The sequence below is a fragment of the Stegodyphus dumicola genome, chromosome 4 (genome assembly GCF_044657685.1).
Source record: "Stegodyphus dumicola isolate Sdum_Otavi_A_Nest chromosome 4, ASM4465768v1".
NCBI lineage: Eukaryota > Metazoa > Arthropoda > Arachnida > Araneae > Eresidae > Stegodyphus > Stegodyphus dumicola.
Genome location: NC_140771.1, coordinates 100,376,083 through 100,402,098, shown reverse-complemented (window position 1 = coordinate 100,402,098; position 26,016 = coordinate 100,376,083). Strand labels below are relative to the sequence as shown.

Here is a 26,016-nt window from a genome sequence, read left to right as displayed (position 1 = left end):
AGATGTTTGGATAATGTACCATAAAAAAGTCTCAAAACAGAGGTTTTTGACAATAATATTTTTGCTTACTTATTTTAATTTATGTTCCTATATATAGATGGTTTGTATGCATATTATGTATATTTTTTCATGTACTCGTATTAAAATAGTTGCATTAGTATTATTTACAAGCGAATCATTTGTCACTGAATTTTTATGACTTAAAAACTCTTTAAAACATTTTGTTGTGCTTTATTCTGAAAACAAATATAATTATTTTTTTTAAATGTTTTGTAGAAAGCTTACAGATACCCAGCGGAAAAATTTCATGTTATTGGACACAGTTTAGCAGCACATATAGCTGGTTATGTTGGTCAAAGGATACCTAAACTTGGACGAATCACAGGTAAACCTTCAGGCTTGTGAGTATAACATTATGAGCACATACAGCGTCATTAAAAATATTTATAAAACTGAGAGTCAAATACCTCAGCAGAAGTAATAGAACAAGTAATAGCCTATGAGAATGAGCTATGCTTAATGGAGATAAGGAAGCGAAAATAAAACTGGCCCGGGAAAAGTATGCAATTTTGATACTAATTTTACCTTTGTCAATGGAGAAAAAAATTACCCTTCACTGCAGAGTCCGTTTCATGGCTTTTGTTTACTAAATTTTGCTTTCATTGCATATCTTACTACAGGTTTTGCTGAGAAAATTCCATTCTTAAAATCTGGAGGAAACAGTTTAATACACGATTTTTACAAACTGAGCTTCGCATAACACTGAACAATAAAAACGTATTGTTTCTTTGTTAGCATTATTTTGTGTTGAATTCCACGGATTACTAAATAATGTCTGTTGCAATTTCTAAAGACCTTTTTGTTGTTTGAGTACATTTTCATAAAATTCCGAAAAACACTTCCGGACAGTTTTATTTTGGCCATCCTGTAAAACAGCTTTCATAATGGGACATGAAAATCAGGTGTAAGTTGATTTTCAAAGAATGGGAAGGTAAAATTATCAATTGTTGTTGTGTGCCAGGAAAGCTAGTTATTGCATGCTGTTGGAACATAAATAACATACAAGCTACAAATCAACATTAAGATCCATTCGATTCTAATTATTAATTTTTCTCTAATTTATTCATTTTAAAGTTTTAGCCGCCTTTTCATTTCTTTATACTTCCACTTTTCTTGTCGTGCAAGCCTGTCTTATTTTTGTTCATACAGGCTGTTGGAAACTTATTGTTTATGAAGAAGATTCACACTACTGTAGAACTGCTTTTTCCTTTGATGACTCCTTCAAAAGTTCGCAGCAGACAATGGAACATTTCTATTCAGCCAGGGAAAATATCAAATACTATCCAGTTAAGGTTTCCATGATTCAATTTCAAACCAAATACAGCGAACTTATTGATATGGGTGCTGATTTAGTATTTGCTTCGTCAGTAACCGATGTTGCTGATGTGGCATTTTGCATTAAAGTTAGAGGAGAAGCTCTAGTTGATATTGTTACAACGACTTAAATTAAACTATCAAATTAAATTACATTAAGTCTAGTTACAATGACTATTAAATTTACATTTATCGGTGCTTTACATTAGAAATTTATAGGATCATTTAGTATGTTATAATTCTAATTAATGCATGGGCAATTCCTAGCTTGGCAACGACACGACAGCTTGGCAACAACACGAGATGTATTATATAATTTCAACGATTGTTTACTAGGTTATTCCCCAAGATTATTTTAAATAGGACTTATCACACCTCATAGCATATATTGTTGAAAAATGAAGTGGTGTTGAACTTAAGTGTTTTGAAATCAAGAACATCAGTGAGCCCTACTTTTGAAGCAACTCCGGTAGTTTTATTTTGATATTAGCAGAGATGTTACTAATTTTTCTTAGCTTCAACCAACTTCGTACTAGCTTTAAAATAAACTAATAGAATAATTGCTGACTTTTCTTTTGTTAGGCTAATTCCGAAATACCTTTCTTTAGAAAATCTTTCCAAGACGGGACTTGGTTCATTTGTTGGACTCTGATTTTCTGCCGTGTCTGGCTCTTCCAATTGGTCCCCTTAGCCAGCTGCTTGCGTTTCGCACCTCTTCTCCTTTCACATGCCACCATCGTTTGGCGCTGAGCCACATCAGCTGGACGCTTGTGAGCTGTGGCCGAAGGAAACCCTTGATCTGGCCGGGTAACTCTTGGGTGGTCAGTCGTCGGAGCTCCTTGTTTCTGAGTAGCTTCTTACTTTTGAAATATTCCTCTTCTATTCGGCGTTTTCTTTGTGGAACTTAGGTTGGCTTCTTTTCCTTGACCTCCTTTCTTGGCGGCTGAATTTGTGACTTCTGATGTCTTAATCTCCTTTTTTACCATGTTTTGCCGGTTGGTAGATCTTGTACAGGGTCTTGTTTTGCCTTCCCTTTCTCAGTGACTTGTTCCTCTCTTGCGCTGGTTCAGTTTTCGTTTGTTAATACATCTTGTCTCATCATGTCGACGTTTCTTTCCGTTCGGCTCCACCACTCTGGGTTCTTTCCTTTTTGTTCCTGGCAAAACCCTTTTCGAAGTTGAAGTTCCTACACCTGTGTTTGGTGCGTCCTGTAAAATATCTTTAAAAATAGGCATATCATTACGATCATAGTAGTTCTTGACTTGATCCACATTGGCAGTGATATTGCCTGCTCTATCTCCTTTTAAGTATAAAACTGAACGACAAATATGCCCATTTACGTACGGGCTCAATTATTTCATTTGAAAAAATAGCTCTTATGCTATTTACATACCTGGCTGAGTTGTAATTTAAAACGTTAACTAATTGGCATGTATGGCAGGACTTGACATAATCCGTTACCACTCTTTGAAGTTGCGGGAAAAAACGCCTCGCGAACTCTTTGCATCGTTTTCCGAATGCCTAGGTGACCGGAAATAGGTGCGTCATGTAATCCCTGAAGTAGGTGCATCATGTCATGTGTTAGCGTCGCAGAACAAATACAAAAATATTAAACAAGTATAAAGTAAGAGTTTGTCTATTATTTCGTAATTTTCTGCTCTATTTCTTATGGCCACTATATCCGGATGTTCAAATTTTTTCGGGTCTTGTAATCATACATAAATATGCCTATACTTTGGATCGGTTTCTAGTTCTGCAATAATTATTTGACGGGAATCTAATATTTTTGAGGTTTAAATGGAACATTTTATTTCTTTACCTTCTTCGTCTAATTTTATTGGGGATAAGGCATTTGCTATGATGTTCTCCTTATTCGGCGTGTGTTTAATTATTAGTTCTTGCAACTTAATGCCCATCTTATCAATCGTGGCGATACATTTTTGTCAAAATATAATCGTCCCATGGAGGCGTGATCTGCATACACGACTACCGGTGCCTTACCAAAATAGACTATAAATTTCTAAATCAGCACCATAAGCTTCACATCCTCTTTGTGAGCCTCAGCATTTTTTTCGCTTTATGAAAATAAAAAAGTAAAATTTGTTGAAAATTTTTTTTGCACCCCATTTTAAAACTGACCATAAACTTACAGTTGTGAACAAAAATACGCGGAATTTGTTTCTGTAGTTGTTAACTCTCAAAAGAAAACACAAATATGAGATTGACTGAAGAATAACGCTGTCTATCATTTTATTGCCAACCCAATAGTCTCATACAACAGTCACTCTCGATTTTTATTTTTAGCGCATACGATTTTTATGCCTGTACCTTTCTATCTGTCCTCCTAATTATCTATTTTCCTGTTTACTCATCTATGTATTCAGAAGCATTCCTTCCATGATTAATAAATATTAGTTATTCTGCTAAAAAAAGAAGCAGTTTTTGCGCTTTTAATCTTTTAATTGCTTATATTTGATCGGTTGTATATGTTTAGTAACAAATGTTACATTTATTATAACAACTGAATTGTTATTTTCCCCCTTTTGTTTTAAATCTTATGTAGCAGTAATCTCAAATTCAAGTTTCATGCGGGCCAAATGCATGATACGTAAACATTTGATGGGCCAGAGTTAAAAAAAAAATCTTATTCACGGAATAAAAAAGCGTTTTAAATAAGCTTTCAGTTATGCTAACTATATGTACTTTAACATGTACATAATAAATAACACATATGTATATGTGTAATGAAATATACTTAAGGAATAATACTGCAAATAAAAGAAATTAAAATTTATATTTATTTTCTGTCTGAAATCTTATGTTGATACCTGCAAGACATTTTTGTTGGTTACACTTTATTGTTCAAATTCTTTAATACCTAAATATTAAATTTTCAGACTGTGATTTATTTTAAAGAGTCCTCACATGTTTAATTAATCCTTAAATGACTTTGTTTTATTTAAACTAAAAACAAGCAAATTATAAACTTTTCTAGGTTTTCAGGGAGGAAAAAAAAACTTTCCTTAATGGGACAAAATTTTCGATGGCTGATGACATCTTCGTCTTATTGATTAAACCTTTCTTCGAGGCATAAAAAATGCATATGTTTTTATGTAAAAAATTATAAAATTTTTCTTCTTCATTTTATTTTGTAAGGTCTTGATCCTGCCGGCCCCGGTTATGAAGATCGTCCCAATGTTGCTGTCCTTGATTCTTCAGACGCATTATTTGTTGACGTAATTCATACGAATCCGGGGAGAATAATTGTCGATGGTATAATTTCCTTTCATTATGTTAAATGTGCCTTTATTAAGGTCAATAGCAGTAGAATTTATAGGAACACTTTAATCTTTCTTTTTATTGTAGAAACCTAATTATTAAAAAAAATACATATGTATCTTCTTTTGTAACTATACTTATTTAACACGAAGCCTTTCACTCGCTTCGTGAATGAAATTTTGTCATCGATTTTTATTCCTAATAAGTCATCGAGTTCAAATCTTGTATACACAATAGCTTGTTGATGACAAAAGAATGTGGTGAAGCTAGTTTTTAAAAATTCTATTTAGAGTTTTTTATTTTAAAATATAAAATATATTGAAAATGTTTGTTTTTGCACCCCATTTCAAAGTTAAACATAAACTTACAGTTGTGAACAAAAATACACGGAATTTATTTTCGTAGCTGTTAAATCTCAAAAGAAAAACAAAGAATAACGCTGTCTATTACTTTCGTGCCAGCCCAACAGCTCTTATACAACAATCACTCTCTATTATTATTATTAACGCGTACGAGTTTTATGTCTGTACCTTTCTATTTCTTTTTATATGATTTTGTGCACGTATTTTCTTTTACCGAACAAATTAAAGCTGAAAAAAATCATTTCAATGAAACTGATAACTTTTAACTGTAAATTAATTTCTGAATTTTAAGAGAATTTTTGAAAATCTTTTTTTCTTAGACTATTCAATGTTTATGTCTTTCAAATTTCAACATCTAAAAATACATTGAATATGAAGTTTTGAAATTTTCTCGGAATATAAAACAAACTTTGTTTACTCTTTTAAAACAACAAGAATGAAAGAATATTAATTGAGAGATTTTTCACATTTTTAAAAACATGTATAGCAGTCTGAAACAGACCGGGAAAAAGCGTTTTGAGGTTGCAATCTTGGCGAATTTAATAATGAAGTTTGCCAGATTAGAATACATAATGAGGAATGAATTTTCTCTTTTCAGATTTAAGGAAAATTCTTGTTAAGTAACACTGTTATTACATCCAATTTCTGAAACTAAATATTCAAAGCGATTTGTCCATTATCTGAATGACGATTAGTTATTTGTTTTATTTTAAATTTTCTTATAATTTATTGCTTGTGTTTTAGTAATGGCCAAAGGTCTACTCATTGATATCATGTAATTGAAATTAAGAAACAGAAAATACAATTAAAAATAAAAATTCTTTTAAAAAATATAACGAGCATTAATTTATAGTGGATGTGATAATTAACGTACCATTAAGAGAATACTAATTTATCATTTAGTATATATTTAATAATAGATTAAATAATTTTATTTACGTAATTCATCTGCAGTTTTTTTTTCTATTAGTGTGTAATAGAAAAAATGGGGCACCCATGGTAAATAAAAAAGATAGTGGCTTATACATTTGACAATGAAATTAAATTAATAAATTTCTTTATTCAGGCTTCCTACGCTTTTCATATTCGAGATATAAAATTATAGATTTATTCTGTAGTATTAAATAGTAATAAATAATAAATAGTTCGTAAATAGAATTAATCTGCTATTCCCATTAAACAGTATGATAAATTAATTATCATATCCATTTTATTTACGCATTATAATTTACGCATTAATTATCATATCCATTTTAAATAAAAGCTTGTTGAATAAAAATTGTTTAATCGTATTTCTTTAATTTTTCTTTACTTATAAATTTTCAAATTATTATTAATTGTGATTACTTAAAATGGTCAAATTCTTTCTGTGCAGGTTTGGGAAATCCCGAAGACTTAGGCCAAATAAATTTCTGGCCAGCTGGAGGCAGACCAAGGGGTTGCGCCCTTACTTTGTTAAGACGTATTTTCACGTTTTCTCGTGTCACAGAGTGTAAGTATGTCTTTCTGTTAGCAGCTAGCAATGAAACCATCAGGTATTTCTCAAAGTTTTGACTTTCTGTCTTTATTCAGTTTATGAATTTTGTAAACTGCAGATAGAAATAGAGTCAAAATAATGTAATAATCAGAAATTTCTGATTATAGAAACTGATATAAATACATAAGTTGGAAAACATTAATATACTATTGTTACTAGCAAGAAGTTTGTAACATTTAAATATGGAGTTCTAGTAGTGAATGCTACGAGAGTGAAACTTCGATATGCAAATCAGTTAAAATTCATTCTGCTTTACTGACGTACTGACGAGTAATACTGATGAGCATGTATTGTACATATACATAGTGCAAAGGGACACCCAGTGTTTCCTGTGAGTAAATGGGTATAGTCCGATTGCATTTCAACTATTTATTAGAATTTAGGAAAGAGATTACAAGAAATGTTCACAGTCGGTGCCATTGCACTTACATACTTTGGATATATATCCAGTAGATTTATAATGCTTAGAATATTTGATACTAATATTGCTTACACTAAAATTTTGCGAAAAATTATTTAGCATAAAATAATTAATAATATAATAAACTGATAATAATTGATAATAAATCAAATAGTGTTCGTATGAACAAGTTTTAACGAAAACATAACAATTCGTAACCAAATATGGTGTTTTGCGAATGCATTATACATATGTTGTGTTTGAAATACACAAATAATACATTATAAGTAACTTGAGTGATAGATTTTAAATAACTTGTAAGAGAAATGCACAAATAATAAATAATAAAGACCTGAAAAGCCCGTTAGAGATACGTATAGTTGAAATGTCTTAGATAATGGTTTTATAGTATATTAAAGTTCTTGAATAAAATATGAGGAACTTGACGATATGATTGGAGTTAGTTTTTGGAAAACTGTTGGTAATAAAGTTCTTAATAATAAGGTTCTTATACAATAAAGTATAGTACAATAAATTTAAAATACAAATTCATTTTAACATATTTATAAAATTGATCAAACATCTGAATAATTCGCTATTCCTGCAATATCAGCGGCCGAGAGGATAAGACTAAAGTTAGGCAATTAGTTCCGAAACTGATTCAAAGAACCGATTCACTCTACTGAACGAATGTATCCCGATTCCAGATTTCAGAAAACTGAGTGATGGCTATTTTACAGTACAGAAAGTTCTTATTAGTAGCCTGCCAGGAACGGAGATCTTCTATTCACGAACTAATTCATTTTACTAAGGGAATGAACTCTGATTCACGAAAGAAGAGCGGAGCTCTTTTAGAGTTCACTGTTGTTGTTGTAAGCTTTCCAAGACAAATGGATTTCCATTTTAGGGAAGAAAACTCTGTTTATCTTTTTATGTTAAAAGTTAGTTTTTAATTTTTATCATTTCCCAATTTTTTGAAAAATTTGTATTTTAGAATTTTATTGTTAGTTCTGCGTACAAAAGAGGTTTCAGAGAATCTCGAAACTACAATTGAAAGAAATCAGTTCAAGGAGTTTACGTTTGATTCAGTAGATTTTACTGATCTCACGGTTTGCTCCAGACTCACTAACCAGTCCTGATTCCACTGCTCGTTCGATTCGTTCTACTGTTTCCTCCATCATCGTTACTCGCTCTTTGTTCCGGATCTCTTTAAACAAAGATATTATTATGAGTGGAGGGTAATAAAAAGAAGCGATTCATTTCAGTCAGTGAACGGCTCTGCTCCGATTCTATAAACATGCAGTTTTGCGCATCTGTAGACAAGATCATTAAACATTGTCAGTTCGACATATTTTGGTTCGGTTAAATGGGCTGATTGTATAGGCCTTTTTTGTTTTTTTCCCCACATGCAGTGTGACTGAAAACTAGTTTCTCTTAGAATGGTCTTCTGGAAGGTGTGTCACTGCTTAAATAAATAATCGTTTCATATTTTGTCTTAATCTATTCAACAACAAATTTGCATTAGTTTCTCTATAGCAAGATTTGAAAGCATGATTATCAGATTAAATTTTAACCATAACTGTATTCAAAAATTTCGGGAAAAGTTAAGGAAACTATTATATGAAAGGTAATAAATATGTAAAGTAAAATTTTAATTTTAATTTGCAATAATTTCTTAGCTTTCTCTTTCAGTTCGGCTATTTCCTTTTTTCTGTCCTAAAAATAGTAACTGGTTTTAATAAATGTCTGTTAACTGCATTTCATAATTAATTCATGTTATAAGAGATTGCTTATGACGGACACAATGCTTACGACGGAGACATTTACACAGACATTTCAGCCAATAATGATTTCAAACTTAGGAAATGAAATTTTTAACAGCCAATAGAAAAATTCAGAAGCATAATTAAATCACTCCAAACTTTATTTCCAGCTTAGACACGTCGCATTCCTGCTTTTGCTTGTGATCGTGACAACCTGTCACCGCTTACCTCTCTCTTTCTTCAATCGCATTGTCATAATACGCAGAATACACAAAATTATGATCAAGAATGGGCGCGAAGAGTACGCCTCCTGCGATATGTAATTCATATTAAGATTGTGCTTCTCAAGAAATGAGTCAAATTTGTTAAATAGGCACAACGGCTAACAAATGGTGACTCCGGATTTACATAATCTATTCGTCATCAACATCTACATTGTTACACACACGCATATATCCCAGTTTTCCGTTATATGGCCGGCTTGTGCCGGCTAGGAGGATTGGGGCTGTGCCCTTATGATGATGATGATGATGCTAAGGTAATATACATATATATATATATATATATATATATATATATATAACATTTCCTTTCATATTTTTCCTCTAGCATTTTTTACTCTAGGTTCTAAAAATTTTAAAAGAATTAGCATAAATTTCTCCTTCCTCTATAGCACATAGGTTTTCCCTCTGAGAGCTAGGTTTTTGGTATTGTATATCCCCTTGATTGTTCTTTTTCAGGGAATTCAGTTTATATTTGAATTTTTGTATTACCATTTCATTTTCCAGTGCATAAATTATTTGAAATGTATTTTATGCAGATTCTTCGTTAAGATACCCAGACGTGGTAGGTATTCTCACACTTGAGAAAATTTCAAAACATGGGATTTCACATACTTCTTTTATTTAAGTTCCAACTCATTGTATTATGTACTGCTGATGTGTTCGATATTTCGAAATCTGGGTCTATTGTTCGCCATTCTCATTCGTTCCTCCTGTGCTCCTGTTGGGAACTGCTTGAACCTCAACGTGGCACATTTTTGAATTTAATTATTATTTTGGTGTAAAATTTCATATTTAACTTCGCATTTGTGTTAAACGGACTGCTTTTAAAGTTACAAATTTGGTTTTGAATAAATTAAAAGGTAAATTAACCTGATTTTTAATATTAGACAGTGCTAGTTTTCAAGCAATTATAATTAGATTATTGATTTTTTAACTTTTGAATCGGTATGTTACCTCGGCGATTTAAAGCAGATTATCTTGATTATCTGCTTTAAATTCTGATAATTTCAAACAAAGTATTATTCACCGTGTTTTCTGCTTACGAAGTGTCTTGTGTGTTTCTCTATTGGGTTGCGTCTAAGCTATCTGCTGCGTCCTATGACTAAAGCTTTAGTTTTGTGTGCCAAACTCTAAAGCTTATGGGCTCCAGCCCATTGGGCGAATAGATGGATACAGTACTGAAATTACATTTCGAGGTTCTCCTTCCCGCCACAACTAGTATAAAATCATCCACGTAGGCTACAATTCGAGCATATTCTACACTCTCTTATACAATAATAAACTCCTTCCCAAAATCTTCTGCGCATTGGCGGAAGTAGCTGTGTACAGCATTTCTCTTCGTTTTTGCTAATAAATAGACCTTTCTGGCGGTAGTGATTGTTGAGTTACAATGGATTTCCATTTATCTCTTGCTAAATAGTTTTCATACAAGGTTTTACAAGTTGTTCTACGTTGAGCCACATACCTTTTCAAACCCGATGAACATCGTGGTTTTTAGCTTATTATTTTATTTATTGTTGCTACAAATTTATTTAAAGATTTTGTGATATTTTTCTCGATGGAGTTTCTCTACTTACCTAAACTGCAACTTAAAAGACATTAGAAACATTACGTACCTTTTTCGGGTATTCATTTGGAGTCTTTTTGCTTTGTAGAAGTAATGATTGTTGGTTTTTCCCTTTCCGATTAATAATGTTGCTCTTTTTACACTTAAAAATCTTAATGCCATGCATTTTTAAGCGGATTTCAGTTATGAGAAAGGAATGTCTCGTGAAACGCAAAACCCTATCATTAAATCCACAGCGTGTTTATATTCTACATCTTGACAAAAGAATAAATTTGATAGTAGCAGACGATATTTCTCATTTCATGTAAGAAGCTGTTGCCAAAAAATGCTAATTTCCAAATATTGTTTTTAATTATTTATCAAAATCGTTCTAAAAGTGTGTAGACACCCTCTGTATAAATGACACTATGCATTGTATACATGACACTATGCATGCTAAAATCTGCAAATTAGAAAGACAGTTACTTTACTGTCATTTTCGTGTTCATTGGTGTTGCACTTCCTAACTCGTTCGTAAGTTCTCTGCTTTCCTAACACAGAAAGTAAACGTCTTAGTTTCAGCGTTTCACTATATTCGATGTATTTACCTAAGATTGCTAATTCGAAAATTTATATAAAGCGAAAGTTATTCATAATTTCAATATAATGTTAGCAATTAAAATATTCCAAATTTTCGAAATGTGAAATAGACTTTAAATGAGCATATATATCTGGCAGAATGGCGTCAATTGACTAACGTTCGTTAAAATTCCATAAATTTTCAAATTGTAAAATTCACAGTAACTGATATGGATGGAGGAGAAATCCGAAACTTTTATACGTAGCTTCTGTGTACCTATATTTTTCTTCATGTTTCTTACAGTTGTATCTGATTTATTCAGTTGCCAGCATAGAAGGTCTATTGAGCTTATGCTATTTTCATTTGGCCAGAATGGATGTCTGATGGTCGGAGTGGAATGCTTCAGTTATGAAGCATTTCTGAAAGGAGAATGCAACTGCGGAAAAAATGGCGAAAGATGTCGTTTCATGGGCCAGTTCAGTACTCCAGCCCCACAGAAATCTAGATATTATCTGCAGGTTGGAATTGAAAGACCTTATTATTGTTGTAAGTTTATTTTCATGCGTTTCAAAGATATGATTCCGTTTTCCTAAATAAGATGTCCCTTTTGATGTTACTTTTATTTTTTTTTACATGTATGCAAACTTTTACAAATCGAATCAACTGCTGCTATAACCTCAGTTCCACAGTCAGCTTCGAAGTTTTCAACATCTTCGGCAGCACCATCGCTCCAAATTTCAATGGAGAGAAAGCTTATCCTATATTAAATATTAAACAGATATATTACCGATAATGAATGAAACTCCGGCATTCTGTAGAACAGCTAGGCATTTTATAGAATACTGGGAGTCTTTTGGCAATGTATGAAATGGGAGAATTTTTGTTCACTTTCCTTTGACTTTGTGTATAATGCTAGACCTTTTTATAGAATGCAAAAAACTATTTAGGCAAAATAAGAAAAAATATCTTGATAAGGTATTACATTTAAAAAGCATTCATTCCTCAAAAATACAAATGCTATTTTGAAAAAATAAAGAAAGAGTGCAATTTGAAACCTTTTATTAAAATATGCAAAGAAAAATGAAAGTTGTATAAAATAAAATTTATACCTTTCTGATTAAAGAAAACAATATAGAAAATGCATGAATTGTTTGGATTTATGACAATTTAATCCATTAAATGTATGGATTATGTATGAATGTATTAACTGCATAGATATTCGTAACGAATGGGAGAGACGTATTTCATACTTTGCTGGTTTGTGTTTTGCCGTTATTTAGAATGCCAATGAAATGCATGAAATATTAATCATTTCATACAATGCCAGCCAGTTTTCCGCATTCTATAAAATACTCAGTTGTTCTACTGAATGCTGGCCGGTAACAGAGAAACTATATTCAAGTTGAGCAGAAGCTTTTTAATTATATTGATATCAAAGTACATTATATTAATATTTAACTGTCTGAAATAAATTTGTTATTGAAATTTTAATTTAAGGGAAAACATCTATTTTGCATTTTTGTTTTAAATAGAACGGAATATTTCATTGCCGCAAAATTTCTTCCAAATTCAATTCAAGAGGATACATGTACTCCTTTATATTTTGAACTCGTGAATTAATAACTGCAATCATATCATGTAAGACATCTCTTACGTAATCTGTTATGATGAAGGTAAAATCTAAAATTAAGCAAAGCAACAACTTTGTGTTTGGCGTAGATTTTGGTCAACACTCTATCGATTTTGAGTGCAAACAGATACAAGTCGCTCTACATCAGGAGCAAAAATTCGGCAAGTTTTTTTAATGCACTAATAAAATTAATTCTTTTTTATTTTCATAAATTAAAACCTAAATATTTATCAGTTAAATAATTCGCTGATCGCTTTTCCCCCTGAAACAATGAAAGTCCCCTCTGGTTCCGAATCCCTCATGTATACCATTTTTAAGTGACAATATGTTTCACAATGCATTTACATATCTAAAGTTATTGAAATAATGAATGATATGTTTCTTAGTGATTTTGTTCTCTCGCATCGTTTACGATAAGTCCTACGGTGCCTTTACTTGATAGGCATTTTACAATAAATTTATTTCTTCTATACAGAGACCTATACTTCTATACTACACTCATGTCCATAAATTAAGGATAATGCAAAATAAGGTAAAGGAAGAGTTAGAAGCAAAACAAATTTGACTTATTTGTAAAGCTTATTTATTAAACAAAAGGTAAAGAGCAAAAACAGATGCTATATGTTTGATATTATTAAAAAATTAGCGATTTTTTCCTCCCTGGAGCAAATTACAAAAAACACCTATTTAGAAAAAACCAATATTATACGGTTGGTATGATTGTTAATACATTGTATGTCTCCCAGACGATGCAATACAGTCCGTACAACGCCTAGGCATGCTGAGTATCAAATTATCGATCTGATCTGGGGGGATATTACACCACTCAAAAAGCAATGCTCTCTGAAGTTCCGGTAGACATGTAGGAGGAGGTTGACGGGCTGCAACTCGTCGGCCAAGCCTGTCCCACACGTGCTCTACTGGATTAGAGTCCGGTGAGAATGCTGGCCAGTCCATATGGGTGATATCTTCCGATTGAAGGCATTCGGTTACGATGTTTGCACGGGGAGGACGGGCGTTGTCATCTATAAACACAAATTGTGCGCCCATGGTGCCCCGAAACAAATGTACATGTTGTTCCAGAATGACGCTCCGATAGATTTGGCTTGTCATGGTTACAATTTGAACATGCAGGTCATGTCTGGAACCCAGAATAATTCCACCCCAAACGAGCACTCCTGCACCACCGTAACGGTGTCGTTCAATGATGTTTTCTTGGTGGTAACGGGTACCTGAAGCTCTCCATATGAAAGTTCGGCGAGAATCAGACTGAAAGCTAATCCTGGACGCGTCGGAAAACATCACACAAGCCCACTGTTGCGGTGTCCACAATGCATGCTCCCTACTCCAGGCTAACCGCAGGCGACAGTGAGTTGCAGTAAGTGGAACGCATCTGACAGGTCTACGAGCATATAGACCAATTTGCCCTAAGTGTCTGTACACGGTCTGCCTTGAAATTGTCGTACCAGTGGCTGAAGAGAGCTGATGAGACAGGTCTGAGGCTGTGCTCCGCCTGTTTCTTTTGGCAGTAACTGCCAAATACGGGTCCTCATTCGGCGTTGTAACTCTGGGCCGACCTGTGCTGTAACGTCTACTCACATTACCATCATCTTGGAATCGTTGCCAAAGCCTGGAGATGACACTCTGGGCAATTCCAAGTTCGTTTGAAACTTCCAGTTGGGTACGTCCACATTCCAGACGGCCGATAATTCTACCACGTAAAAAATCATCCAAATGCGTCCTTTGTGTCATAACTATTCGGTTAATGCACTTAAATGCTTATAAAGCGCCTGCGAACAATTTTACTTCTTTGACTGTATTCCTTATATATCACTCTCTTACACTCTCGTCATTGTGACGTACCATCGGTGTCATCTGGTTACTTCCTGAAATTTGTATATGATTCTTGAAGATGTGTGTAGTGATTTTACAAGTGATATATTTATTTTAGAGTTCAATTTCCGCGTGACTTCGAATTATCCTTAATTTATGGACATGAGTGTAGATTTCATTACGTTATAACTATACGTTACTGACGTTATTACTATACCTAAAAACATATTTCCAAGCGAGCAGTAAAATAGTTTTTATGCGTAAGCAACTAATGACGAGTATTAGGATTCTATGTAGAGATAATAACGACAATAAACTTTAAGTAGTATTGTTTAGAAATTTAAATAAAAAATTCTACTTCAGTTGCAAGAGTAAAACTGTGCTACGAGAGATCAGTAAAGAAAAGTTTTAAAATATTCAAACGAAATCATAAGGAACGATGTCGCTTGCAGACTCTAAGCAGATGAAATGGTTTCCTTTCCTACTTTAATAAAATTATAAATCCTCTATTGCCTATCCCTATTGGTAAAAAAAATCATATTTACTGTTTCTCTGCAGCCAAAAGTGTAGTTCAAAAAGTTTTTAATTTCTGAACTAAAATTCTTTGAGAGCTTCACGCGCATAAAATTTGCTTGGTTTTTTTAGTGATTCTAATGTTTAACTCTCTTTAACGCCAGCTTTTCAATAATTTGGTTTTTAGCGATTTTCATTCAACTTTAGATCTACTATTATTTTACATAGCCAATTACTTTATGACTGTCTGATGTTTTTTCGTTTCGCTTTAAGAATGCAAATTTAGTTTGAGTTGCGTTTACATCTCTGAAGGTAACGTTACTAGGATTCCCTAACTTTGCTTTATTGCAGCCGACATTTAAATTGTTACGTCAGTGGGAAGTTTTGAGCCAACTTCGCATTAAATTAATTGTATAGTCCTTGATTGCTAGATTTAGTTTGAATTTGACTGTTGCTTTAATTATCTTGTCACAAGTGGTGGTTGATCTTGTCAATCACGAGAAGTGAGTTATATTCAAGTTCTGATGTAATAACAGATTTGTTTTAAATCTTAAAACTTTACAGTTTTTTCAGACACAACGATAATTCGTTCTAAACCTGTTAGGAAGTTCTTTTATGCTATTAAAGAACACCAAATTCTGTACACCTTTTGGCCAAAAGGAGGACCTAGGGTTTCGTTTCCTATCATTTAGGTAGAATATTTTTGAACTTTTATTTTGAGGAACATACTATATTTCCTTCGTTTTCACTCCCGTAGCTAAGAAAGTTATTTTTTTTAACTTTCAGAAATTTATGATTTTGCAAATATACTCATGTTACTGTTATATCTGTTACTTTTTAGTTATTTCATCATGTAGTGGTTTGGTGTGTTTTGTAAAAGTTTTCAGGCTACTGTAAAACTTACACGAATTTCTTATATTATTGAGAAACTCATACATTCATATTGAAATTTAGTGCTTTAAAAGTAATTAAAAGTTTTCAATAGCTTAGCAGTTTATTTCTGTACACATGAAAGTTTCTTTCTCCAGTGTTCCAGTATCAAGTTATTGTGTATTTTGAACTGGCTCGTGAACAAATGACCTACGAATCAATAGAAGTATATCTGGACTTAACACTGAAAGGAGAAATAAATATTCAAGCAACCAATAAGCTCTAGTAAGTAAATTAAGAATGCTAATGTCGAAAATTAGTTCAGTATCAGTTATCAAAAAGTGAATTGCACCATAAGCATCATTTCTGTAATTTCTCCCCTCGAATATTAATTTTTCAGCTTATAATTCTGTTTTACTCTTACTGGCCTTTTGACGGAAGTTTCTTTACTTTTGCTTACGTTTCTATGCATTACTTATCTCAAATATCTTTCATTTTCCTTCTCTAAGCAAAAGCGGATTTCAGAGTACAAACTTAAAAGTTTAAATAAATATTTTATTTAATCTTAAATTGAATACAAAGGCTCAACTTGTGCTATAGAGGAACCTTTCTTGATTTGTGGATATTTAAATTAATATAACACACAATTAATTTCAAACTTTGATAACGTAATCTAAGATTACACTTTCAACAGTCTAAAATAACCTTGCTCAGGATATTTTACCGGGGCGTAATTTAAAACATCGGCGAGAGAAATACCAAGGCAGGGATGTAACGTTTAAGCAGTTCGTTAAATACTTCAAGAAGACTTGGTTGCCAGAAGCTTTCATTAAAGATTCAAAAGTGTCAGCTTAAATACATCCAAAGCTAATTTGCGTTCTGGTGAGGAATGCGAAAAGGAGGAGAAATTATGGAAATTATAATGAATGAAACATATGAGGAATTATGAAAGTAATAGTAATAATAACAACAAGAGGATAAAAAGTCCGCTCTTCACCTCCAAAGAAAGATATCACTGATGATAACAGCAACAACAATAACAATAAAATCAAATAGTTGAGTTTCAAGCTACACTGCTGGACAGCTCGGATCTCAAATTGCAGTGTGGCATAACATTAAGCAGAATTGGAGGCTAAGTATAATAACATATTGTTGCCACACTGTCTGGGCATAAGAATAACGGCAAATAATTGTTCAGAAAAATTCAGAATGTTTTGAAGTATCCAAAAGTAAAAAAGTGTGCTTTTGATGATGTAGACGGAAAACAGAGAAATGTAAATGAGCGCGAACAGGCACTTTTGAGAGAAGTGTCTTTACATGATACGTCCAACATGCGACTCAACTTTTCATACGTCGTTTCATGTTTTGAATATTATCCAGCAGCTGTTGAGGCAATTAATCTCACTCCTATGTCAGTATATGTACGAGTGTGTTCTTGTTCGATGGAAGATATTTTCGATCAGCAAGTTACTTTTCCAGAGTAGCTCAATCAATTTTAATGGGTTTAGTTCTCGGAAACGTGCTGGCCATCTCGCTATCTAGATGATCCTGAACAGCGAGTGTTCGGTGATATGGCGCGTTGGAATCCATGGTGATAAATGGAAAAGTACCACCATGACACTGAATCTCGGATATAATATATTTCCTAGACGATAAGCAGTACCACCTTTACACCAGATTAATTGGCGCCTATAATCCGATGACAGACTAAACCTATACTCATCTGAGAATAGTACGCAACCCCAATCCTGTTCAGTCCAAATGCGATGCTCGCAACGCCACTGCAAACAGTGCTGTGTAGTAAATGGACACACATAACAGGTATGCGGACATATAGTCCTCCTTCTTACGAATGTCTGGCTACAGGCTTTTAAGAGATCCACTACCCTGTGGCAGCAAGAAATTTACTAGCCACCTGCTGAGCTCTGATGCATCCGTTTCTTATTGGCGATAAAGTACCTGTCTTTTGAAGGCGATTAAAACAACCTCTAGCGTGACGCTTGCTATACATTCCCGTTGTTTAAAATGCTTTTTACAGACGAGAAAACCTCTGTGGATAATACTGAAATCCTTAGCAACATCTGTAAATTTTGCCTTAGACGTTTCCAGTGATAGTGCTACGTGCAAAATCATCTAAGTTTTGTCAAGAAGACGTACCGAAAGTTTCAAGATCTCAATTGAATCATTCCCTTAAAACTTTAATTTAGTACAAAAACTGTCCGCACGCTTTCAAAGTCTTCAAATATTTTTATCATTCTTTCATGGGGTAAAGAGGCGAGGAAATGAAAATTTGTTTAACTATACTTCTTCTTACTGTATATCGCATTTATTCTAATTTTCCATACTTTGCTTTCTTTTATTTTAGGGTTTCTGTGGGCTATAGTATTGTTCATCTTGAAGAATAAATTGTCTAGCAGTATAATATGCCATAAATTTTCATTTGCATGAATCAAATTTGCATGAATTACCATAAAATGCTGAAATTTAAACAAAGAATTGCAGAATTGATAATGGTTGTTGTTTTGAAGATTTAACTGAAGTTGTAAATGATATATGATTTATTAATTCTGAAAAAAAAATATTTCGACATATTATATACTTGACGTGGCAGTTTCTGATCTCTCTCGATTCTCAGACCTTACTTCCTTTAAGATGTCTATATTATTGGCGCTTGATGCTCACTTCTCGATAGATGTTGAACTTACCTGTACGAAGCTGAAGCGAACTAAACTCGATCCAGATGACTTTGAATTATACTTTGTGATGTTCCTCTCCCTTTGATAAAACGACGAAAACCCTAATGAACTACGTAGCGTCTTATCACTGAGTTCAGATAACTAAGACGTTTAAACTAGACTTAACCGAAGCTAGAGACAATTATTTAAGGTAGTTGACCCTTAAATTAAACTAGTCGCCAAATATTAATAGGCGCGTATAATACGGCCGAGTGTAAAAGCTTCAATAATGAATTAGCCAGAAGGCAAACAGGCGCCATTAGGGATTCCTAGCACTCTCTATCGAAGTTAGTTGAACTTCCAATAAATACTACTCCTAACTCATTTGCATGCTGAGATATTCTAAAAACTCATTCTGGCAGGGAGTTGTAAGTGGGAAACAAGAATTTAAAGGAAAGGATTTCAAAGTTAAAATAACTGTTATAAAATTAATATACACCATTACACCAGCACATAGAGATGGATTTCCTCTCAAACGGATTAAGGACTCCGAGACCTGTTCGTCGGAAAAAAAAAGAGTTCGCAGGTCAAGCTGGTTGCTGCAAACGAAGAATGCCCGCTTAATCTTCTCACTAATGCATTTGTTTGAGAGACTATAGGAAAACCTGACTATGGAGAAGGTAATTCCTGAAAAGACAATTCATGCAAAGAAAGTAATGAAGCATCGAATTCTATACTAGGAATGATGGAGAAAAAGAAAAAGTATGACTCTACAGATGGCTTACCAGTGCAGATTCACGTGAAAATTCATCGAACACTATTTTGAAAAATTCTGCTTCAGCTGCCTGGAGGAAAACTATGATGAATTAAGAAAACCACATTAAGGGCTATTTTGGTACTATAAAAAGAGACAAGATACGTTTGAAATTTCACTATAGCAATATGCGAGACAGAACGATGATCGCACTCATGAAAGCTGAAGTACAGTTCCCTACTTTCAGAGCTAAAGCCCATACAGCCCTGAAGATTGCCATACACGGTCTCTCTGCTGACGATGGATCTGAAAACATAATGCAAGAACTTAGTGACAAGGGCTACCCGTCGTTAAAATCAAGCGGTTTATAAGGAAGTTCAGTACCGAAGCAATTAAACTTCTGGTTGTTCTCACAGAAATGCAATGTACTCATCTCAGATAGAAAATCTACCATGAGAAATTCCTATCATCCATTAATATCAAGATTCGCAAATCTCTTCCGCGCAAAATCCCGATGATATATTTCAGATGCAATATTATGTCACGGACAAGCTGGGTGTAATAACCTTGCGCGTTGTATGGTGTTGGTGTATTTAATTATGGCAAAGCACACTAGGGCTATCTGCCTAAGGGGAGGGATGCCTTTCGTGGAGGACTTTCTAAGGGAAACTGGCTCGTATACACGTTACACATGGGGAAAACCACGAAAACGCCCATGCAGCCAGCCCGTTCGCGGGATTCGAACCTCGGACCGAACTACCAGTGTTCAGCGTCTTTACCGCTCGGCCGCTGGTGGGCCCCGCGTTGTATGAAGTGCTCGGTAAATTCATCTCAGGTAAACTTCCAAACTCCAGGGAGACGCTAAACCAAACTGTACTTGGGTGCAGACTTTATTTATGTTACGATAATAATCCTTAAATTTCCGTTGTCTTTCGAATTATATATTTATCGTATATTCAAATAATAACATTTAACGCATTGCTTTGTCAGCACGAAAATATGAAAATGCTTTATATCGATAAATGTAATTATATTTAAATTGATTTGCTTTCAAAATAATATATATCTCCTTTTTCTTTTTGTCTTTTGCTTTTCGTTTCGTAGAAAAGTATTTAAAATGCATTTGTCCAAATTTTCAGTGTCAATCTAATGAAAAGGAAGCAAGTCCAGCATATTCTTATCACGTCTAAATTAGCCCTTGGGAAACCAAAAAGCGGCCTTGCTGCAGTTAATTACGCTTTGAAACCGGCAGCTATCAAACAAGGTCTTATTGCTGACTTCGGAACTGTGATAGAAGCTATAGAGATTAACTATTTGTATCCTTCGTAAGTATGGAAAAGTGTTAAATTAATATAACGTCGAAGAAACTGAAGAAGCAGGAAATAACTTTATGTTATCATATATATGGAAATAAGAGTGGTGTTTTAATGAATAATTTCCTATATTTGTATTTTCACATTGAGAGAAATAGTGTATCAAAACTGCCAATTCTCCTGGTTTTTCATCACTTCCTCCCAGTCTCTAGATAGATCACCGAATTTCCCGGTTTTTAATGTTTATCTTTCCCTAAGGAAAATGAATCCCAGCAATAAATGAAATTTAATTGAATTAATGAAACTTAAATTAAGCAAATTCTATTCCGTATCTCTAATGATTTTCAGAAAAATTCTTCATATTAAATTTAAATTAGATTTTTTTTCTTTTTACGTTTTATTGATCTTTGTTTTATTGAATTTCTTCTTACCTACGTTTTCTTATTTTACTGAATACTTTGTAGATTTTTATATAAAGATTCAAGCCATGTTTAATTAGCTGATGTTAATAATTCATTTTGTTTAATTTTGTCGTTTATATTATATTACTAAGTTTATCTGCGCAAATACTATGTACATTGATTGTTAATTTTATTTTCATCGTACTTAAAATTAGATAAATATCTAAAAGCACTGCTTCACTACGCGCGATTTTCTTAGTATAAAAATGTAAGAAAAAATTAAATGAGACAAAGAATATAAAATTTAGAATATCCAGTTAAATAGCGATATATTTTGCATCAAAATTGAATAACAAGTATTTCATGTAAAATGAATTAATGACAGTTTGGAGTTCTTTTAAAATGCGTCATAACAGAAATTGTGTAAATAGCATTATCTGCTTGGCACAGTGCGAGCAGGTACAATGCGTATGATACTTACTTTAAAATTAAATAATGATTTTGCACTATGGGTTCTATCTGCTGAGGGAGCTACTGTGATGTCAGCTGCTAAGTGACTAAAGCGTTTTTCATCCTATTGCCTTTATTTCCGTCGCCAAGTAGGCGACTCCTTTGCAGAAGAAGAAAACTATTCATCTGGAATAAAAAGGATTAGTTGTTTAGCTAGGATTCGGTTATTTGGAGTCAGATAACATGAAATTAACACAGAGAATTGGGGACGTGTTAGCAATGAAGACTGAAAAGTGACTGAGTAGCCAACTCATTACTCCCTTTACAAGTAGTAAGCATTGAATTAAAATTAGTCCGATACTTTTTTTAGTTCGCTTGATTGAACTGTTTAATTGCTGAAGGAAAAAAGACAAAATAGAGTGAAGAGCCTGTTGCTGTGCAACAAATAAAGCAGAAATAGGTAGTTGTTAGGCAGTTAAAAACTAAGTGAATTACGAAAACAGAAGTGACTTTAAATGAGCCGTTAACAGATAACTAAAAGTGTAAAAACTAAGGACTTATGTGATCTCTCTAAAGAGTTAAAAGATTAATTCACTAACAGATTTAGGTAATGAAATTGAGAATCATATAGATTTAAATGAATTAGAACAGGAAATAATTCGCAGCGAATATTATCGAGAAGAAGCCTTTGAATGGCTAGGTAGAGTAGAATCCATAAATATGTATTCTAGTACTAATCAGAATCTTAATATTTAGCAGAATAAAATTTTTGACAGATTTATTACTGTCAAATTTTCCAAATCAGAAGTACTGGAATTTTATTGGACACACAGAACCTGACTAGCTTTTTGGAATAGTTTCAAAGTAGCAAAACATTATAATGAAACAGTGACAAAGGCTGAAAAATTCATCTGCCTAAAAAGTTATTTTTTAGGAAATGTTCTTACTGCGGTTTGAGGATTTTATTTTTTTAAGTAGTGAGAAATATGACTGTTCCATAACATTGTTTAAAGAGCGATTTGGTCGAACTGACTTTCTCATAAGTTCTCGTATGATAAACATAAATTAACAGTTAGTTATCGACCCTGTAAGAAACTCCACTAGCTTAAAACATTAAGAAAGACTTTACCCAGTACCCGAAACTGGCATTCTTCAATAACCTTCGTTTAGCTGCTCCCATAACACTTCTTCATAGTGCTAGAATAATTCTAGATTATTTCTTAATTTATTTTCCGGGTTCATAACTCTGATTTCGAAGCGACCTCACATTAGAATATTTCTTAATTTATTCTCCAGGTTAATAACTCTGAATTCGAAGCGACCTCACATTAGATTTTGATGATCCTTTTTTCATAGAAGCTTTGCTTCATATCTTTTATTTTTATACACCAAATTACTTTCGAATAAATGCATAATATTCTCATTGCATTGTTTACTTTCCTTTTCAGATTTGATTTTTATCACTTCTAACTTCGCAGCTTTTTAATCGCTCAGAAATACTATAGAACCCATTGGGGTTCTTTTTTTGAAGCACAACGAGGATTAAGCACAGATAAAAAGTTTAATAAGTCTTAACATCAGCGCAGGTGCGTAAGGGAATATGTTGTCCTTTGATTTTGTACAAATTGCCTGAATAAGTGAACTTAGGATGCAAAACATGTAGAAAAGTCGAGTTAACTTCAGAATGTATCATAAGTGAACTTTTAGTGTTAACGAAGTAGAACGCAGGAAAGCATTAAGCTTGTTAATTCATTCTAATTATAGAAACGTTAATAGCGGAATCTAAGGAGAAAACGTGAAACAAAATTACGCTTCTAAACGGAATATGGAAAATGCAGCTGCATTAACCATTTCACAGCAAGAAGGCTGCATTTTTTATACAGTTAAAACACAAGACGCAGCAAATTGCTCAATGGCCATTTCTGGTAGAAAGAGAGAAGAAAACAGCAAAGATTACGTTTTCATTGCCTGAAACCAAACAATGGCCCTAAGACATGTGTAACGTATGCAACCAACCATATAGTTATTTAATTTGCGATAGAGTAGTTAAGAAGAATGACGCCACATCCGAATCTGAGAAGGAGACTTACGTTTCTAATTTAAATTATTCATGAAAGGAAAATCTTTTATTATTAACTAATAGAGCTATTTCAAAACCAGAAAGGAAACAAGACTTAGTGAGAATTTTATATGACCCTAGATGTCAGCAAGGAGTAAAGCTCGCCAAAAGATTTGAATTGTCAGATATCGGAACACATAAAGATACTGATGTTTTAATAGGACCCGATTATACGTGTGAGATTTTATATGTTAAATAAATAAGAGTAAGCACTGGATTAACAGCTACTGCTGGCATTTTCGAATTCGTAGTTCAGGGAAAAACATTTTTTGAGCCAAGCTTTTCAACGGTATGTGTAAGTAATGTAAAAATTAAACAAGAATGCATTATAAGGTATTTTCTTCCTCATTTCAACATTCCTTCATTATATAACGGTAGCACACTCGGTGCGTATTTCAGAAGTTCAGGTTAGAATCCCGGGGAGGGCATTGCACATTTTTTACATCTTCTGCTTCGGAAAAAACCTAAAAAATCTACAGTATTTCTGAGCTATTAAAAAGCTGTATGGGAGTTAGAAGCGATAGAAATTAATTCTGAAGAAGAAAGCAAGCAATGCAATGAGGATATTATGCATTTAGTCGAGAGTAATTTGGTGTATAAAGATGAAAGACATGGAACAAAGCTTCTGTAAAAAATCACCAAAGTAATAATTGTGAGGTCACTTCGAGTCTAGACTCATTAAGTTGGGGAATAAATAAAGAAATAATGTAGAATTATTCTAGGACTATGAAGAAGTTTTACGGGAGGAGCCAAGCGAAGATTACTGAAGAACGCCAATTTCAGGTACTGGGTAATTTCAATTATTACCTTTCGCGTCATGCAGGTCTTAGAGAAGAAAAATCCACCACTAAATTATGTATTGTCTGTGATGCATCCTCAAAGATAAAAGACTGCCTTTTAAAGATTTGGTTTAGATAATACCCTATTTCTGCCGGTTGAAGATTGGATTTTTAGCAGATATTGAGAAAGCCTTTCTGAATGTTGGAATTAGTGCACCGAAATTTCCTCAGATCCCTGTGGTTCAGTAACAATAAAGTAGATTACCAAGAACATAACTTCAAATTATTTGCACGTGCAAGAGTTCCATTTGGGGCGTGTGTATTTCTCCTTTCTGCAACTATTAGATTACATTTAAAGAAATGCACAGGAAAGAAATATGAAGCTTGTTACGTATTCGGATGAGGGAGAAATAATGGTGGAAGCCAGTATGAAGTTAGGCAAATTTGCGAATGCATTTTGATGAAACAAATAGGCAAAGGAAAATACCTAATAAAAATTATCTGTCAGATGGCGTGTAACTTCAACAATATGCTATTGAAGGACCTGGGACTCGTGTGGAATAAAGCAGAAGGTATCCTCAAAATTGATTCCTCTAGCGTTTTAAGGGAGATCGAGAACTTTGGCGAAGTATAAGTTACAAAATGTACCATGTTAAGTACTTGTGGCAAGGGTTTTAATCTTTTTGGTATGACTGTGTCTTTTACGATCAGAATGACTGTGAACTTTGAATGCAATCATTTTCGAAAAGAAGAATTGGTTGGGATGAACCTTTGACTAATGAACTGCAGTCGTAGTGGAAAGAGTCATGTATAGAAATCAACCGCCTGCAAGATTTTGCCATTAAAGAGAACCTACTGTGAAGATTTTACATCTAAGGAAAAATAAGTGCGCATATTTGCCGATGCTAGTTTAAAAGCAGACGGAGAAGTAGCTTACTTCAAAACTAGATTCAGAGCAAGCTGGATTACCAATTTTATTTTAGCTAAGTCCCGATTAGTACCAGTTAAAAGAATTACACTCCCACTATCGAGCTTCTGGGAGTTCTAACAATTATAAGATTAGAGAATTGCATAATGTCCGTATTTACATTCTGAAGCCCAGTGATATATTTCTTTGGCTTGATCCGCGATACTAGTGCAATAAGGATACTAGTGCAACTATTTTATTATTTAAAACTTAAGAATTTTGTAAAGATATCTTAGTTTAATTTGATACAATTTAACTTTATTTCCGATGAACTTCTAATCTTGTGCGAGGATGTAACATAAATTATACGTATATCATCGCCAGGCTTGCAACAGCGAGAACATGCGCAGTGATGTATGCGCTCGCGCATCTACAAAAATATCGCTAAGTGGGCGATGTTTCTGTAGAAGTTTTTGTTTTGTTTTGTTTAATTGACTGTGGCAAAGCATCTGAGGGCTATTTGCCTAAGGGAAGGGATATTTTTATGCAATACTTTCTAAGGGAGACTGGCAAATGTTACACAGTGGGAGAAACCATGAAATCGGCCACTCAGCCAGCCTGTTCGCCGAGATTCGAACCTAATGCCA

The 26,016-nt window shown here is 33.5% G+C and overlaps 1 protein-coding gene across 3 annotated transcripts in view; it reads left to right on the top strand.

Annotated features, from left to right (window-relative positions):
• Window positions 1-26,016, top strand: part of LOC118186853 (pancreatic lipase-related protein 3-like) — a 56,633-nt gene that overhangs the window by 16,028 nt on the left and 14,589 nt on the right. For 2 of the 3 annotated variants that reach the window (XM_085814260.1, XM_035357014.2), the window contains 6 exons: window positions 277-385; window positions 4,531-4,647; window positions 6,391-6,507; window positions 11,429-11,671; window positions 16,130-16,256; window positions 20,540-20,725. In XM_085814260.1, the coding sequence (XP_085670386.1) occupies window positions 277-385; window positions 4,531-4,647; window positions 6,391-6,507; window positions 11,429-11,671; window positions 16,130-16,256; window positions 20,540-20,725 (899 nt within the window). The remainder of the gene's footprint in view (window positions 1-276; window positions 386-4,530; window positions 4,648-6,390; window positions 6,508-11,428; window positions 11,672-16,129; window positions 16,257-20,539; window positions 20,726-26,016) is intronic. The other variant, XM_085814261.1, reaches the window with a different exon arrangement.